The sequence below is a fragment of the Staurois parvus genome, unplaced genomic scaffold (assembly GCF_062004578.1).
Source record: "Staurois parvus isolate SC_StPar_1 unplaced genomic scaffold, SC_StPar_1.0 ptg000262l, whole genome shotgun sequence".
Lineage (NCBI taxonomy): Eukaryota > Metazoa > Chordata > Amphibia > Anura > Ranidae > Staurois > Staurois parvus.
This window is the reverse complement of record NW_028318058.1, coordinates 1,687,717-1,707,274: the sequence shown is the minus strand read 5'-3', so window position 1 is coordinate 1,707,274 and position 19,558 is coordinate 1,687,717. Positions and strand designations below refer to the sequence as shown.

Sequence of the window (19,558 nt, the reverse complement as noted above, 5' to 3'; positions counted from 1 at the left end):
CACAGCATTGGAGGAACATGGATTGCAAAGCCTCTAGAGGAGCCACTCTCGCTGTAGATTATGTCAAAACTTGCTGTAGATTACGTAAAATCTCTGCAGAACCAAAAGATAACAGCTGAAATGTTTGGATATACTGTAAAGCATAGAACATTCTACATCCAGTAACAAAGTTTAGTTTGGTTGATGGCACAATGTCTTGTTAAAATAAAGGAAGATCTTCCCTGAACAAACCTGTGCTTTGTCTGATGCCTGCCTTCTACCCATCATTGTGAACAATTCTTTACCTTTATAACAGGGTTTAAACTGAGTTTATATTCCACATAAAGTTGTGAAAGGTGAAAATATTCAGATTTCCAAAAAGTACAGCTTTTTAAAAAATAGTTTTATTTTTTTCTTTTTACAGAAATAAATGTAGTGCAATGTAATTCCAAAAAATATAATACTGATGGTGTGTTATTTTATCATGATGCAATTCATGCCATCTATTATCATGCAATAAAACATTTTTAATGTAAAAGCCAGTACTACATTAGAGTTAGGTTCTTTTTATTCAGTAAGTTTAGATAAACTCTTTACTACAAAACTACAAACAATACATGTCACTCATTTCTTTAATAAGTGCAAAAAATGGTTTCTACTTGAAAAATGTTGCACTATACCTAACATCGTAAGATTAGACATTTCACACATCCGTACACAGTTCTATACTTCTTCCAAATGATCTCAGTGACAGGACAAAGTTTTAGATGGATAAGCATTAGTATGGAATATTAACCTAAAGACTGTTTCTATTACATCTGTTTTTGAAATGCCCTCTTTAATTTTTTACATACTTCTCTGCTACTTGTTTAATATTCCAGTTACCTGTATGATAGTTCTGCTCTTATAACTTATTTTGTACAGTTGTTGCTACAGCAGGTTGCAGGGCCCTTCACATCACATGCATTGGGCTGCACTGATCAAACCAGACCCAACACAATGACAAGCTGAGTGCTATTTATATTTTTTAATAGGCCTGGTTCATATAAAGGCACTGCACTGGTGTGCGCTGGGTAAAACTGGAACATGCTTTACTAGCACTTAGCACACTCCAGTGGTGTGGATCCAGCCTCACGGTTCATATGAATCAAGGGTATAGCTATAGCCACAGGTTAAATTGCTTTGAGGTTAAGTAGTACAAGGTTGGGGGTGTATATCCTATCTAGTAGAACTTCCACAATGGCTCGCTGATGCAATGTGCAATATTGTGTCTTTGTATTACATCCATGTGATGGTGATACTAATGTCACTGTTTCTTGTCCCAAAGGGGTTGATTTACTAAAACTAGAGTTTGTAAAATCTGGAACAGCTCTGCATAGAAACCATTCAGCTTCCAGGTTTTTCCAAGCTTTGAACAAGCTGAAGTTAGAATTTGAGTGGCTACCATGCACAGCTGCACCACATTTTGCACTAACTCCGTTTTAGTAAATCAACCCCACATTAGGTCAAAAATGTTGCTATTACATTCAATAAAAGTTTATAATTTAGTTGCAACTACTTTTTTTTTTTTTTTTTATCAAGAAGAACTCAACTGGGTAAATTTCTTAATTCGGGTACATTTCCAAATCCGTTGTAGCTCTTGCAGCAATGAATCATGCCCAAGAGAGTGGCATATACACAAGTTAGTTCTGAGAGCTGACTTACTGTTACCGTCTCAAGAGAAATGTAGATAACAAAGGACAAAATCATAAGATATTGTACATAAGCCATGTACCACGAATATATATTATAAGAAAATATAATTGCTATAAAATATGGATCCAGACTGTGTTACATTCAGAAATCTTCAAGGATATTCATGAGAATCAACTACCATATACAATCTATTCAGTATAGATATTTAAAGACTAAAGTGTCTATAACTTTTTTATTATGGAAAAAGGACATCTCAAATATATGTCTTAGGAAAACACATTGTATATGTTATCTTGCTGCTTTTGTTTCATCATATCATTATTATATATCTTTTCCACATTCAGGACACAGAATATCATCTCTTTCTGTAAGGAAGCCACGGCCCACCAAGGAGATGGCACACTTCTTACAGTTAAAGCAATCGCTGTGCCACTGACGCTCCTCAAAGGATATGTATTTTGTTCCTCCGAGCCCTGAAAGATGAAAAGATAACAGAAAAAGCTGATTAAGACACATATACTGTTAAGCCTATTTTAACCACTTCAGTACTGGGCACTTTCACCCCCTTCCTGCCCAGGTCAATTGTCAGCTTTCAGAGCTGTCGCACTTTGAATGACAATTGCGTGGTCATGCAACACTGTACCCATATTACATTTTTTTTTCTTTTGCTGGTATGTAATCACCACTGGGGTTTTTATTTTTTGCTAAATAAATGGGAAAAAAACTGAATGTTTTTTTTTAAAAAACCTCACATTTTTCTTTGTTTTTGTTATAAAATTTTGCAAATAAACAATCTTTCTCAATAAATTTAGGCCAAAATGTATTCTGCTACATTTATTTGGTGAAAATAACCCAAATCAGAGTTTATTATTAGGTAAAGTATGTAAGAAAGTTAAAGAGTCCACAAACTATATTATATATACCTGAAAATTGAAAAATCTAATTTCTTGAGCCTCAAAAATGCCAGGACAGTACAAATATCCCCTAAATGACCTTTGGAAAGTGGACAGTCTGAAGTATTTAGTAAGTGGCATGGTGAGTATTTTAAAGTTGTAATTTGTCGAAATTTTTGGGAAAATTAAGAAATTACTTTTTTTTTTTTACATATTGTCACCAGTGCAGGACAGAGTCATCATATAACTGGTGTGTCGGTGACTGGTGACAATATATTAAAGTATTTATAACAATTCTTTTAAAATGTTTTACATTTTTTTTTCTTAAATGTTTTACTCTTTTTAATTTTTTTTTCAATACTGTTAACATAGCAATACAGTGTTACCTTAGTAACACAGTACTACTCTGGGGATGTGATAAGGATTTTTTTTTTTTTTAAAACACTATGATTGCTTATACCAGTGATTTTCAGTGTTATAAGCAACCATTTTTACTGAATGGAATTGCTTCATTCAGTTTTTACTATTGTGGTTAGCTGTGATTGGCCACAGCTATTCACATGGTAGAGATGAGTAATGATTGACCCTGTCCCTACCATGTGATCACTGTGACCAATCACAGAGCTCAACACAATGGATGGCATGAATGAATCCCATTCATTGTGTACAATTGTTATGTGATCTGCTGTGATGGTCACAGTGATTACATGGAACCAGCAGCAGACCAGTACACTAAACGGTCATCCACTGTGTCTGGTGGGTGGCAAATCACGCCGCAGTGCAACCCGTGGGGCACACACAATGCGCATTTTGGGGGGGGACATCATATGATCCCCACCCGGAACAAGTGTCCAGCTCTATGGGCCGGAAGGGAACTGGTTAAAGTTTAAATCTGGGCAAAATGTTCTCATTTAAGATTATAACCTCTGTCAGGTTTTTATTGGTGTCTGTGTCCTACTAGTGTCTTGGTGTCCAACCTGTGGCCTAAAGGCAGCATGTTACCCCTTGTTACGTACTGTGAGGCCCATGAGCCTTAGCAGCCTCTAGTGAATGTATGGCTTACCCGGGTGCTTAATAGGGGACAGTGAATGAGTATGCTTTAACCTGGGTTATAAATGCTTGGTTTGTTTTAAATGCACTTTCTTACCTTTTTGTGCCATTTATTCTCTTTACTCTTTTTGTGTATTTTTTTTTTTTTTGCTGACCTTTTATAAGGGATCTAGATGAATGGATATGATGTTGCAAATTTTAAGGGACTGTAATTGAGGTGATCTCTAGAAGTCTCTTGTAATGTGTACCCGGTCTCTGACAGTCTTCTGCACTCTCTAACTACTGTGGAATGCTGACCATATTCTGTAGCATTGGATACACTGAATGTTATGTGCAGCCCCAAGTGAGTGGCTACACTTAGGGTTCAAGTAGGTTGATCAACACTGTTTTTGGTGAGATTCATCCTCTCTGTTTTTCCTGGTGACTATTTATCGCTGGGGCAGAAAGTGAGAAGAAATCCAAAATTTAACAGTTTCTTTATCAACATAGAACCATTAAAAACTGTTATCTGAAATTAACATTTCATTTTCAAATACTTAAAGCGGTATTAAACCCAGAACCAAACATTTCTTAAATTGCCGCTTACTAATTCTTTTCTTTTTTTAGGCATTTCTCCTTCGTTCAACCTTCCTTGAACAGACCAAGCTGTCCAGCAAAGGTTGCAGGTAGAGGGTTTGAAACAAACCTTTCACCACTGACAGGGGTTCTTGCAATGGTCAGCTTTCATTCATTTATGTAAAACCTTTATCCCTCCACAAAAAAAAAAAACAGTTGCTGTAACTGCTTTTAAAGTGTTAACTGAAGTTCAGCTTCAATTTGTTAGTCAAATCCAGGGGCGGACTGACCATTGGGGAACTCGGGCACTGCCCGAGGTCAGTAGGGGGCCCCATGAGATGTCAATGGTACCTTTCATGGGCTTTTTTGGGTATGGTTTGAGTGTGGGCAAGGACACAGGGGCCCCATGATCCCTTATTGCCCAGGGGCCCCATGATTTGTCAGTCCGCCCCTGGTCAAGTCATCTAAATCTGCTAGTCTAAAGATGGGTAAACTGTAGAAAAAATTTCAAATGAAACCGATCATCTTAAGAACATTAATTTGATATTCTAATTGTTAGTGGGGAGAAATTGACCATACTAATGAGAACATTTAAAGGAACAGAACGAAAACATTTTCCTGAACTAACATTTCTTTATTAGTGTATGTGGTTTTCGTTTTGAGAAATTACATTCATTTCAAAATCAAAATATTAAAAGAAAGTGAAATTTCTAACAACAATCAAATATTTTGAAAATTTTCATTTGAAAATCTACAAGTTTATACCCAGCTTAAAACTATCCTCTCCCAAGAATGACAATCCTGCTGTCCAAAGGTGTCTGCTTTACACCTCCATCCAGAATGCAGACACCCCAAGACAGGAAGTGTGTTACTGGCAGGATCACCAGTTGAAATAAAGGAAAAGAAAGCCTAAAAATAGAAAAATAGAAAACTAATGCAACCAACACATTTAAGGATTGGTAAACTGCAATAATTAGCATTTTTGTTTTTGACCTTAATACTGCTTTATATCAAAATTAACATAGTTTTCTCGCTAATCCAGAAAAAATGCCATTGTTAACAAACAATAAAGGTAAAACAACATTTTGGATTTACCCCAACTTTTATTCTTTGTTATATTCTTGATTATGACAATTAGAGTAAATCTCTAAAGGAGACACAATGAAAAAGCATGGCAATAAAATCTGACAGCTTTTCTAAACCCTCATCACTCTATCCAAATCTATAAAAAATGCATTTAGTTTTACTTTAATGAGTATTTTGTTTTATATTTCCTAATGAAAATAAAATGAATCAATCTGAACTTCATTGAATACTTTAAAGTAATATATAATAATATAAACAATAAATAAATATAGTAAATACCACTTATGGGGGTAGTACAAGCAGCACATTTCTTGGCATACAAGTTGCAGAAGCAGTTCAGGCAATAGGCAAATTCATCTCTAGAAGTAAACCGCTGTCCCGACAGAGGTTTCTTGCATCCTGTACAAAGGAAGCATTCTTTATGCCAGGGCTGATCTCGGTAGGTGACACCTCCAGTGGTGATGGCCTTTAAGAGAAATAATAACTTTCACCAAAAAGTTTATTACTTTACTTTATTTATTCATTTTAATTTTGCAAGCATAATTTATTGAAGTTATAGATAGAGTCAAAAGAATTTTGTTTCCCTGTTTAAGGACAGTTCCTCTTTTGGACATAAATCATCTGTCCTTTTAAATATGGTGTAAAGAGTTGTACACATGAATGTGCTATCAACATTGTTCTTATTGCTCTCAACTTTATGTTTAAAGAGATACTGTCGCCTTGCCCATGCAGGACAGTGTCTCTGTAAAGGGCTCCCTTCATTTACCCCTTATAATCACCAGCTCTCCACTACAGCACATTGCTCCCCCAAAGTTAGCGAGAATAACTGTCACTTCCAGGTATGGGAGACCATGTGAATTTCTCCTTTGTGACAGTGTCAATGCTTATTACCAAACTGCAAGAATAAAGCAGCTGCATAACCATTAATACATTTTAAATGTAAGCAGTGAAAGTACCTGAATATTTAAAAATATTTATATTTTTTTTCTTCATATAATAAAAAATAAAAAAAACCCAATGGTTATTAAATACCACCAACACAAAGCTATGTATTCCAAAAATAACAAGATATTGAAGTACAGTGTTGCATGACAGACTATTTGTCAGTCAAGGTATCACAACACTGGGGAAAAGGTAGCCTAGTAATAAAGGGGTAATACAGGCTGGCACTCAAGTGGTTAATGGGCTGTTTATTTTCTCTTTTTATCTGAGGATGGAGTTCTTCTGCTTATATGTCCTGCACTACTCAAACTCAGGTTACACTTTTTAGATCTGAAAAGGGCTGCATATACCTATTTTACTGATAATATTTGAAAACAGTAAGTATATTAGAGGTGAATAAGAAATACACAAGAATTTAGTTAGAAATCTTTTTGCTCTCTTTTTTTTTATCAAACCTTGTAAGGAGTTACCTTTTTAGAACATCCATAGAAAAAATTATATAGAAAGTGTAATCAATGGAATATTTTGCAAGTCGTTATTGGCCTCTTTGTATTACGGCTGAATTGCCCTTCCTTCCTATCAGTTGAAGAGTGGATTTCCATTAACAAAGTGGTTATTTTCTGTCTTCTTGGCGCTTCTCTCATAGTAACATCCAAAAATCCCTTTATAAACCGCAACCGGGCCCCTAGAGAATCTCTGTATTTTATGGTTGTACCAAAAATATCTGACTTCAGAACCAGCTGGAGAAATGCAAGGTTCAGAAATCATAGATCTCATTTTAGATAAGCCCAGGACCATTGACAAGTATGGCAATCCTATTTATTAAAGCTGAACCCAAAGAAACCCAAGAAAACAAAGGACCCTTACCCATTTCAGGTTGTGGGTGGGCACTTGATGTTCTCCTTTACAATGTAGGACTGCTGGTCCTCGATTGTATGTGATGACAACAGAGTGCCTACGATCGTCAGCAGCAAAGAGAAGTGGCTGTAGGGAACCAATTGTGCAGCTGGAAGGAAGCCTTTGAGGGTGTGGAATAAAGTAAGTTGATTTGCTCCCCCTAGACCAGGGGTGGGCAACCTGTGGCTCTTCAGCTGTTGCAGGACTACAAGTACCATCATGCCTTTGCAAGTCAGAGCTGTAACTGTCGGTTTGCAATGTCTCATGGGAAATGTAGTTCCACGACAGCTGGAGAGCTGCAGGTTGCCCACCCCTGCCCTAGACAAAAGGATAATTTAACTCTTGTAATGTGGGAAGTGCCCCACCCCAAGGTTTTTCCCTAGTGTTCAGCTTTAAATACAGACTAGTATGGCTGTTTCTTTCCCCAGAAGTGCTCTCTCCTGAACCTGATACCACCCCTTCTGTAACCTGGCACTGCTCCTTCCCCAAAAAGCAGCCAAGATTTAGTAGACACAGTCAATGTTCTGCCTACATATTGACATAATTTAGGCAGAGTTCAGGCGGCACGAGTCCTGCTGCTGCATTGCCAGCATAGGGAGTGAGCTCCACCTTTCTTCTAGTAACGATAGAACAAAGGAATGGATAGATGATGTCATGCTGGTGATCAGAGTTTGAGAAGTAGAGTCCCATTGCTGGACTTCTCTAACTCTGCTCACTGGCATGATGACCTAATCCACTTATTCACTACTGGATGAGAGGCTGAGCTTGCTCCCCGTGCAATCCAGTGGCAAGACTCTTGGTTCAAATTAGTAGGACACAGCAGAATCATCTTGGGGTCCCAAGACCCTAGGATTTTTTTCAAAATGTGGGGCAGTTCTGCACAATTCGGGACCGTTAAGAGCTATTGTGGCAGTGTTATTTTACCCCCCCTTACCACAATATTGGTAAGGGACAACGTTATTTAACCCCACAGCACTGGTGGTCAGCGGTCAGGGTCACGCACTGTTCACTCTTTCCCTCCTTATTGCACCAGGACCAGGGGCGGACTGACAACTCATGGGGCTCCCGGGCAATAGGGGATCACGGGGCCCCTGTGTCCTTGCCCAAACTCAAAAAAGCCTATGAAAAAGGTACCAGGGGCATCTCATGGGGCCCCCTACTGACCCCGGGCCCTCGGGCAGTGCCCACGTTTCCAAATGGTCTGTCCGCCCCTGACCAGGACTATGTGTATCACTTCAACAGTGAAAATCATGGGACTGGATTGATAGAAATACAAAACATTTCGTAGGTAAATCTGCTCCCTTATATGAATATCATCTGTGTATTTAGCTGCTGAGTTCAGCTTTAGGCTACTACAGACTTGATTCCACTTTGTAATCAGAATAAAAGAAGTAAGGATTTCTAGTCATCATGTTTTCTACAAAAGGCAGAAGATATAGAGTTCCTGCCTGCTGAAAAGTTGTAAGCTATTCCTGCATATCTTTGACAAATATTTTGCCTTCTCTTGAACTATAACTAATGAGGAAAGGTTTAAACAGTGTGCAGACTGCACTTTTTTATGGTATGGGTTACAGAAAAAATGTTTTCTTCATTATTGTCCATAATTCTTATCTTCAGTGTATTGCTCAATATGCTACGTAGTCCAAGGCAAGGGAGGTTGATGTCAGCAAAGTGCTTTACATATTTTAAAGCACGCAATGTTGTTTGGAATCTTTAACAGATGGCTTGGTTGTCACTTACTTTTTTGCACTGGATGCAATGCATTGCAAACTGCTTTTCATAGCATGGCACACAAAAGTTTTGGTTCTCCTTAGGGATAAAGCTTTTTGTTCCTATTGGCTGCTGACAGCGGGTACAGACAAAGCAGGTCTCATGCCAGCTATTTCCTTTATATTCCATCTTACGTGTCCCTGTTTGGAAAACCATAGATTGTAAAGGTTAGTCATCATCACTTGACCGCACTTACAAGTATATTGTTCTTGTAATAGACACAAGTATGGGGCATATAAACTACATTGTCAAAAGTATTGGGACACCCCTCCAAATCATTGGATTCAGGTGTTCCAATCACCTCCATGGCCACAGGTGTATAAAATCAAGCACCTAGGCAAGCAGACTGCTTCTACAAACATTTGTAAAATAATAGGTTGCTCTCAGGAGCTCAGTGAATTCAAGCGTGGTACCATGATAGGTTGCCACCTGTGCAATAAGTCCATCCGTGAAATTTCCTCGCTACTTAATATTCCACAGTCAAAGCGTGGGATGCAGTGGTGTAAAGCATGCCGCCACTGGACTCTAGAGCAGTGGAGATGTGTTCTCTGGAGTAACGAATCACGCTTCTCTGTCTGGCAATCCGATGGACTTGTCTTGGTTTGGCCAGGAGAACGGTATTTGCCTGACTGCATTGTGCCAAGTGTAAAGTTTGGTGAAGGGGGGATTATGGTGTGGGGTTGGACTTGACCCCTTAGTTCCAGTGAAGGGAACTCTTACGGCATCAGCATACCAAGACATTTTGGACAATTTCATGCTCCCAACTTTGTGAGAACAGTTTGGGGATGACCCCTTCCTGTTCCAACATGACTGCTCACCAGTGTACAAAGCAAGGTCCATAAGGACATGGATGAGCGAGTTTGGGGTGGAGGAAGTTGACTGGCCTGCACAGAGTCCTGACTTCAACTCAATAGAACACCTTTGGGATAGATAGAGCGGAGACTGCGAGCCAGGCCTTCTCATCTGACATCAGTGCCTTACCTCACAAATGCACTTCTGGAAGAAAGGTCAAACATTCTCATAGACACACTCCTAAACCTTCTGGACAGCCTTCCCAGAAGAATTGAAGCTGTTAGAGCTGCAAAGGGTGGGCCCACTCAATATTGAACCCTACAGACTAAGAATGGGATGCCATTAAAGTTCATGTGCGTGTCAGAAAATCTTTATTTTCCTTTCAGAATCAACATTTCTATGGGACACTATACTGCAAAATACTCCCACAAATGTGGGCCATTGATTGCAAACAGGATTTGTTAATTTGCACACACAAAAAAGTATTTTTCATAACAAATTAACTCAAGACCATGTTGCAAATATGCATACACCCCAATGAAAGTCTTAGAAGCAAAGCTAAATTTTAGATAACAAAATCATAATTAACAAGAATTCAACTACAGGTGAGTCTAATTATTCATTAAACAGGTGTCCAGCAGACAGATAATTATAAAAGGGCATTACTTAACAAAGAAAACACCTTCCTATTTCATGCTGTCAGCAATGGCACCACATGGAAGAGAAATGTCTGAGAAAGAGAAAATAATTTATTTACACAAGAAAGGTGAAGGCTACAAGAAGATCAGCAAAGCTTTACTTATCAGTCAGAAAACTGTAGCAAAAGTTATACAAAAATTTAACAAAGATGGAACTGCAACCATCTCACAGGCCATCCATTGAGGTTAACACCTTGACAGGAGCATCTTCTGATGAGAAAGGTTGAAGAAAATCGCCATGCAAGTTCACTGCAGTTAGCTAAAAAAGTAGAAAGCTAAACTAGGGTGATTGTTTCCCGTGACACAATGAGGCATACGCTGCAGGGAATGCATGCATGGGTGTCGTCCATGAAGGAAGCCTCTCCTAAAGCCCATGCATAAAAAATTTGCCAAGGGCCATGCTGAAAAAGACGACTACTGGGATTCAGTACTCTGGAGTGTTGAGTCCAAGATAAATGTTTTTGGAACTGATGGCTTCAAAACTGTATGGAGTAGCAAAGGTGAGGAGTACAAATAAAAATGCATGGTGCCTACAGTGAGAAATGGTGGTGGCAGTGTCTTTTTGTGGGGCTGCATGAGTGCTGCTGGTATCAGGGAGCTGCATTTCATTGATGGGATCATGAATTCACAGAGGTACTGCTCTATTTTGAAAGAGAAGATGCTACCATCACTCAGTGCCCTTAGTCGTTGTGCACATTTCCAACATGACAATGATCCAAAACACATATCTAAGGCCAATGTTGCATTTCTGAAGAAGATCAGGGTGAAAGTAATTCAGGGACCAAGTATGTCTCCTTTAGGAACCCAATCGAACACCTATGAGGAATTCTGAAGAGACAAGTTGAGCATCACTCTCCATCCAGCATCCAGGGTCTAAAAGAGATCATTCTTTAAGAATGGAAAAAGGTAGATGTTGCAATATGTTGCCAACTTGTTCATTCCATGCCTAGAAGACTTGATGCTGTCCTTACAAACCATGGGGGTCATACAAAATACTGGATGTAGTAGTTTTTGTTGTGGGGGGTATTCATTTTTGCATCAACTAATCTGAGTAAAACTGAAGATTTTGTAATCTAAGTTATATTATTAACCTTACTTTCAGGTAATGAGCTACACAAATGTTCTATAAAACTTTTGTAAAAATGTTGAAAATTGTTCATTGAAATATAGATTAAAATCTTACTTTTCAAAAGGGGTGTACTCATTTATGCCGAGAACTGTATATGTGGTTATATAGTTATACAGACAACGACAGGCATTGACAGCAACTAAGGCATAATCTGCTATATAAATGTAGTTATCGTCATTGAATCTGACTAGGAGATGTGGTTCATCTGGTCACAACCTGTTAAATACATTCCACCAATGATTTTGGCAGTAGGCTGTTATATTCCTCTATGAAGATACTGGTGCCCTGGATGCTCTAAACCCTAAGGATTTTATGCTTGGCATCGCAAGTTCCATATCTTTAACAAACCTATTGCCCTACATGAGTTTCTGTACACAGTCCATCCAGTGGTTGCCAGGCTTCAGCATTAGCTTATCCCAAAACTCCTGCATAACAATAATAATACTGCAATTCTTTTCATGAGCATTGTCAAGGATTCAACCATTTTCAGAAGATCTGGAAGAGATGAGTAATCTCTCTTGTTACCTGCAACCCTACTCCATTCCCATTAGTCCTTTTACTGCTATCTGAATCGATGCTTGGTGGCTTATATTCTTTCTAGGTGACCACTGAGAAATCGCTTGATGGTGACATCTGTTCCAGTGGCAACTTTTATAGATGCAAATTTGCCCCCATTTTTGGGAGTTTTCCTTTCACATCCTGCTGTGCTCCAGAAGAAGAAGTGAGGGCAAATCTTTCAAATAGGTAAGCAGACATCAATGAAAAACACTTAAGCCTTTCCCTACTGTATCCAAAATTTAAAAAAAGTTTGAGCTGTAGATTCACTATGCCACAAGAAAATGTTCTATTACGTGGTATAATCACTAGGATAGAAAACTCTCCAAGTTATGAAGTCAAATTATACAGAAATTAGATGGATATTGATATACCTTCTCAAGCAATACAGTTTCATTCTTAGTATTGTTACTAAACTCTAAGCCTTTTCTGTCTAGTCTAATGTGCTATTTAAATCCAAGTCATTGTATAAATGTAAAAACACAGTACTGGTGGTCAGTGCAAATTAGAAACACTTGAGACTGCACATTTTGGAAATTCCACATGCCTTGCCTTTTGCCTTTTTTCTACCTCAAGGGGAATAGTTTCAAATAAGCCTAATGGATATCTATACAAACTGCACAGGATGTAACTACTCTAAAATGAATTTGGTAACTGTAAGCGGATTTGATTTTGGAAACGTGGTTGCTTGAAGAATGATTTATTACTTTGCTATCATGCTAAATATGTAACTGACATTTCTTCTTTTATTTGGTGAATCAGCTTTTATTACCCTGGACATTTACAGAACTGTTTTCATTTAAAAGCACAGACCTTGCTTAAAGCATACCATTATAATAACTTAGGTTCTATGCTCATAATTAAACTTTACTCAGGTGATTTTGCCACCCCCTTTGTGTATATATACAGTTGTGTTCGGACATCACTAACCTGATCAATCACTGTTTTTGGTAGAAATGATATTTCTACATGGCAAATAATTTACTAGCAGGTGTAGTAGAGTAATAGAAATCCAACAGACCCAACGGTCATGACATGCATGCTGCTGATTCTGTGTAATTGAATCACTAATTGAAAGGGGCATGTTCAAAATAATAGCAGTGTGGAGTTCTATTAGTGAGGTCATTCATTCTTTGAAAAACAGGTGGCAATTATTGCCCTTATTTAAGGAAGGAAGGCAGCAAATGTTGTACGTGCTGGTTACAGTGCATTTCTCTCTGAAATTCTGAGGAAAATGGGTCGTTCCAGACATTGTTAAGAAGAACAGCGTACCTTGATTAAAAAGTTGATTGGAGAGGGGAAAACATTTAAAGAAGTGCAGAAAATGATAGGCTGCTCAGCTAAAATGATCGCAAATGCTTTAAAATGGCAACCAAAACCTGAAAGAAAGCGAAAAACTACCGTTCGAATGAATAGAATAATAGCCAAAATGGCAAGGACTCAGCCAACAATCAGCTCCCGGAAGATCAAAGAAGGTCTAAAGTTACCTGTGAGTACTGTTACAATTAGAAGACGCCTGTGTGAAGCCAAGCTATCTGCCAGAAGCCCCCGCAAAGTCCCACTGTTGAAAAAAAGACGTGCTGAAGAGGTTACAATTTGCCAAAGAGCACATCGACTGGCCTAAAGAGAAATGGCGCAAACATTTTGTGGACTGATGAAAGTAAGATTGTTCTTTTTGGGTCTAGTGGCCGGAGACAGTTTGTCAGACGACCCCCAAACACTGAATTCAAGCCACAGTACACTGTGAAGACAGTGAAGCCTGGTTGCGCAAGCATCATGATATGGGGATGTTTCTCATACTACGGTGTTGGGCCTATTTATCGCATATCAGGGATCATGGATCAGTTTGAATACATCGGAATACTTGAGGTCATGCTGCCTTATGCTGAAGAGGAAATGCCCTTGAAATGGGTGTTCCAATATACATATATATATATATATATATATATATATATATATATATATATGGAGGCATACAGCTTTTATGAATACAAAGGGAAATGGGTGTACACATTTCCAACCTAGAGCTTGATTTTTTTTTTTTTAAGTAGAAGAAAGTGATGACTTTTTCCTGTTATGTTCATGTTAATTTTAAAATGTACATAGTTAAACTATGGATTTTTGTTTTTTGGGTGTTTTCACCTGTGCTCAGACAGAAACTGATGGTCATCAAAGTCAGCAGATGTTGGATCTTTACACCCCTATAAGCGTAAATGCAGCCTGACCTAGGCATTCAAATAGGTTGGGCACATAATGAAGAACATTGTAAAACTGGCCTAGACGTGATATGATTGGTACTTGATCCAGCTGTTTTCACTTGGATCGAGCAAAAATCATATGTGTATGGAAGCAACAGACATAGGCTGACCAAGTAGCCTTGGGTAAAATATCAATTTAACAGGTTTGAAACCCTTATCAATTTGTTTTTTTTCCTTTCAAGATATGCTGGAGCCAGTGCTATATACAGTACATGGTCAACACCCTCCTTTATATATTCCTTCACCATTCTGTAAGACATGCATGCTCCTACACACTCAAGTGCCTAAACATGCATGCTTGTGCCAAAACAGGTTATAAGATGATGGTTGGATCTTGCCTGCATATCTTACCGTACAGTTAAGTTTATGGCCACCATTATTCACTTGTCACACTATATGTATGCACTTGTACCCTTTGTACCATTTCCTCATCTACTAACCTGGCATGATTGTTTTCTTGCACTCATTGCACTTTGAAGAATATTCATTAGAATAACATTCTGTACAAATTAGGTGTTCATCTTTTGCTGCAAATGGTTTGTCCACCAAAGAGCGCTTGCACTGGAAACAATAAAAGCAGCCTTCGTGCCAGTGACGGTCCTTGTATGAAAGATCCTGAAACAACAAATATTCATGATGAGCATGATGTCCACTTGGTAAGATGCCTTAAAATATATATTTGATGTATAACCTTTATTTTTTCCCAAATTCTGCTGGTCTGTTCTGTGTGCCTATGGGTGAATGCAAGAGAGGCAAGCCCTTCATATTATTATGCTTACCCACAGTTTTGGGAAGTTTTGAACTTCAAGCTCCTCTTTATATGAAAGATCTTCTGTTTTCCACTGGATAAATAATTTTTGCGTACATTTTTTTCAGTCCAAAATATATCAGATCTGAGGGAAGTCCTAGACACCTCCTTAGCTTTGAAGAATCATATGACACAGCCAAGGACAAGACCTTGGAGGACTTCCTTCTCTCTGCTGGGCACCATTGCATCTGAGGTCTGTGAACACATTTCAGAAGGGGAAGGATGGAGATATTTGTGCTGGGATGGGGAGAGGGATTAGCTTTGGGGAAATCTGAGATGAGTGGGAAGGATTTGCACTGGTAAAAGGGGAGAGGAATTTAGCTCACGAAGGGAATTTGTACTGGGGAAGGGTGCTGAGGGAGGGACACTCTATGCGCTACCTTCACTTTAATTCACGTTCCAGTTCAATAATTTTTAGTAGGGTTTTTAAAAAAGTAGTGGAAATGGTATATTTCACTTTAACCCACATTCACACTAGTGTAGCATGACACCATTTTACACTTGTTCACGAAATGCAACAAAAAATGCATATTGTGCTTGTGTTGTCATTTTTTGTTACTGCCAAGCAAGAATCACAATTCTGCATGCATAAGAACGTATGGCAAACACAGTATTAAAAAATGTGTGAAGCTCAAAGCTTGAAAAAGCACTTGAGCTTTATTTCTACTTTTGTCACCTGTAGGGCATCCCAATGAAATGAATGGTTGCCCTATGTGTGAAAAGCGCACATATGCACAATGCTTGATATCTTGCTACAGTAGTGTGAATGGGGGCTAAACACCATTGTATTCTCCTGACCCCTGCATTCTGTACTTTTAATACTCCTGACCTCCTGCACTCTGTGAATTATGTACTCCTGACCCCTGAACACTGTGTGTGAAGTACTTCTGATTCCTGCATTCTGTGCATTATGTACTTCTGCACCTGAACTCTGTGGGTTACATATTCCTATCCCCTTCACCATGTGGGTTATGTACTCCTGTCCCCTGCACTCTGTGCTATAAGTACTCCAGACCTCTACGCTGTAGTGCTTTACATACTTCTGAATCTCTGCATTCTGTGCTTTACACATTCCAGACTCCAGTGCTCTGTGTGTAACATACTCCTGATTCCTACACTCTGTGCATTAAGCACTCCTGGCTATTGTGCACTGTGTATCACACTCTCCTGACCCATCAACTCTGTGTGCTACATACTGCTGAACTCTGTGCATTATGTAGTCCTGACCCCTGCACTCTGTGGGTTACATATACTTTACCCTTATGCACTGGGCATTACACACCCCTGACCCCTGCACACTGTACATTACATACTCCTTACCTCTGTGGTCTGTGCCTTACATTTTTCAGACCCTTGAACTTTACACACTCCTGACCCCTGAAGTTTCTGAGTTGCTTACTCTTGACCACTGCATTCTGTGCATTAGATGCTCTTGATCCCTGCACTTTGTGCTCTTGATCCATGTCTTTGTACATTATATTCTCCCAATGCTGTGCTCTGTGCTTTACATTCTTCTGTACTTTATTACTCATTCCTGTCCACTGAATTTTGTGCATTAAATATTCCTGCCCTATGCACACTGTGCTTTAAACACTCCAGATGCCTGCACTCTGTGCATTATGTACTCTAGGCCCCTGCACTGTGTGCATTATGTACTTCAGACCCCTGTGCTCTGTGTATTATGTACTCCTGATCCCTGTGCTCTGTGCATCACAATCACCTGACCGCTAAATTCTGTGCATTGCATACTACTGACTGTTGAACTCTGTATGCTACATATTGCTGAACTCTGTGCATTACATACCCCTGACCCCTGCATTCTGTGCTGTACATACTCCTGACCCCTGCACTCTGTGCCTTACGCACTCCTGATCCTTGCTCTAGGTGCGTTATGTACTGCTTTCTCCTGTACACTGTGCATTACACTCTCCTTTTCCCTTAACTCTGTGTGTCACATACTCCTGACCCATGAACTTTATGTGCTTCCTAATCCTGCCCTAAAAAACATGTGAAGCTCGAAGCTCAAACCTCAAAAGGGTGCTTGAGCTTAATTTCCTCTTTTGAAATACAGTCAGGTCCATAAATATTGGGACATCGACACAATTCTAACATTTTTGGCTCTATACACCACCACAATGGATTTGAAATGAAACGAACAAGATGTGCTTTAACTGCAGACTGTCAGCTTTAATTTGAGGGTATTTACATCCAAATCAGGTGCACGGTGTAGGAATTACAACAGTTTGCATATGTGCCTCCCACTTGTTAAGGGACCAAAAGTAATGAGACAATTGACTTCTCAGCTGTTCCATGGCCAGGTGTGTGTTATTCCCTCATTATCCCAATTACAATGAGCCGATACAAGGTCCAGAGTTCATTTCAAGTGTGCTTTTTGCATTTGGAATCTGTTGCTGTCAACTCTCAAGATGAGATCCAAAGAGCTGTCACTATCAGTGAAGCAAGCCATCATTAGGCTGAAAAAACAAAACAAACCCATCAGAGAGATAGCAAAAACATTAGGCGTGGCCAAAACAACTGTTTGGAACATTCTTAAAAAGAAGGAACGCACCGGTGAGCTCTGCAACACCAAAAGACCCGGAAGACCACGGAAAAACACTGTGGTGGGTGACCGAAGAATTCTTTCCCTGGTGAAGAAAACACCCTTCACAACAGTTGGCCAGATCAAGAACACTCTCCAGGAGGTAGGTGTATGTGTGTCAAAGTCAACAATCAAGAGAAGACTTCACCAGAGTGAATACAGAGGGTTCACCACAAGATGTAAATCATTGGTAAGCCTCAAAAACGGGAAGGCCAGATTAGAGTTTGCCAAACGACATCTAAAAAAGCCTTCACAGTTCTGGAACAACATCCTATGGACAGATGAGACCAAGATCAACTTGTACCAGAGTGATGGGAAGAGAAGAGTATGGAGAAGGAAAGGAACTGCTCATGATCCTAAGCATACCACCTCGTCAACGAAGCATGGTGGTGGTAGTGTCATGGCGTGGGCATGTATGGCTGTATATTTATTGATGATGTGACTGCTGAAAAAAGCAGCAGGACGAATTCTAAAGTGTTTCGGGCAATATTATCTGCTCATAATCAGTCAAATGCTTCAGAACTCATTGGACGCCGCTTCACAGTGCAGATGGACAATGACCCAAAGCATACTGCAAAAGCAACCAAAGAGTTTTTTAAGGGAAAGAAGTGGAATGTTATGCAATGGCCAAGTCAATCACCTGACCTGAATCCGATTGAGCATGCATTTCACTTGCTGAAGACAAAACTGAAGGGAAAATGCCCCAAGAACAAGCAGGAACTGAAGACAGTTGCAGTAGAGGCCTGGCAGAGCATCACCAGGGATGAAACCCAGCGTCTGGTGATGTCTATTCGTTCCAGACTTCAGGCTGTAATTGACTGCAAAGGATTTGCAACCAAGTATTAAAAAGTGAAAGTTTGATTTATGATTATCATTCTGCCCCATTACTTTTGGTCCCTTAACAAGTGGGAGGCACATATGCAAACTGTTGTAATTCCTACACCGTTCACCTGATTTGGATGTAAATACCCTCAAATTAAAGCTGACAGTCTGCAGTTAAAGCACTTCTTGTTCATTTCATTTCAAATCTATGGTGGTGGTTTATAGAGCCAAAAATGTTAGAATTGTGTCGATGTTCCAATATTTATGGACCTGACGGTATATGTGGCTCACTGAAATGAATGGCTGCTCTACACATGCATAAAGCAGGCATATGTACATAGTGTAAATGGGAGCTTACCACCACACTCTGTGCATTGTATTCTGAAGCCTGCACCATTCTACTTTAAGCCCCTCCCAATGTGATTCTGTGACCACATATTATTCACTGCAGCACTCTATGCACATCTATATCATTATTCTTCTTGAAGTGCCTTTACATTCCTTGCATCACCCCTGGCAGCTCTCTCTAGTTTTTCCCATACCGTTTATCCATTTCCCCATGGCCTAGCTGCAGTGTTTCAGGAGACATCGTTAATAACGTACTCATCAGTAGATGGTGGCTATCAAATGCTACTTGACTTTTTTTTTTACTATAGCAAGACCAAGGCTTTAATGAGGCAGATCAGCGAATCCCAGCCCTATCCAATGAATCCTACCTACAGTCTAAACACATACTCCCAATGCAGTTTTACTATACACGCCCCTGATCATTTAGGAGGACATAACTGTTCCATTGCCCGGTAGTCTAAGGGAACCATTGCATACAGAAGTAAAATAAGAGTGATTACATGGAACTAAAATTATTTATTTCAGGTACTTATATAGCGACGTCAATTTGCGCAGCACTTTACATATATATTGTATATTCACATCAGTCCCTAACCCTCAAGGGGTGTACAATCTAAGGTCCCTAACTCACATTCATTCATACACATGCTAGGGCCAATTTAGACAGGATCCAATTCACTTA

General features: G+C 39.3%; 1 protein-coding gene across 4 annotated transcripts in view; it reads right to left on the bottom strand.

Annotated features, from left to right (window-relative positions):
* Positions 1-365: 365 nt before the first annotated feature.
* Positions 366-19,558, bottom strand: part of FHL2 (four and a half LIM domains 2) — a 107,852-nt gene continuing 88,659 nt past the window's right edge. For all 4 annotated transcript variants that reach the window (XM_089681235.1, XM_089681233.1, XM_089681232.1 and 1 more), the window contains 4 exons: positions 14,740-14,914; positions 8,838-9,007; positions 5,538-5,724; positions 366-2,147 (listed from right to left, as the gene is read on the bottom strand). In XM_089681235.1, the coding sequence (XP_089537361.1) occupies positions 1,996-2,147; positions 5,538-5,724; positions 8,838-9,007; positions 14,740-14,914 (684 nt within the window). In that variant the 3' untranslated portion in view covers positions 366-1,995. The remainder of the gene's footprint in view (positions 2,148-5,537; positions 5,725-8,837; positions 9,008-14,739; positions 14,915-19,558) is intronic.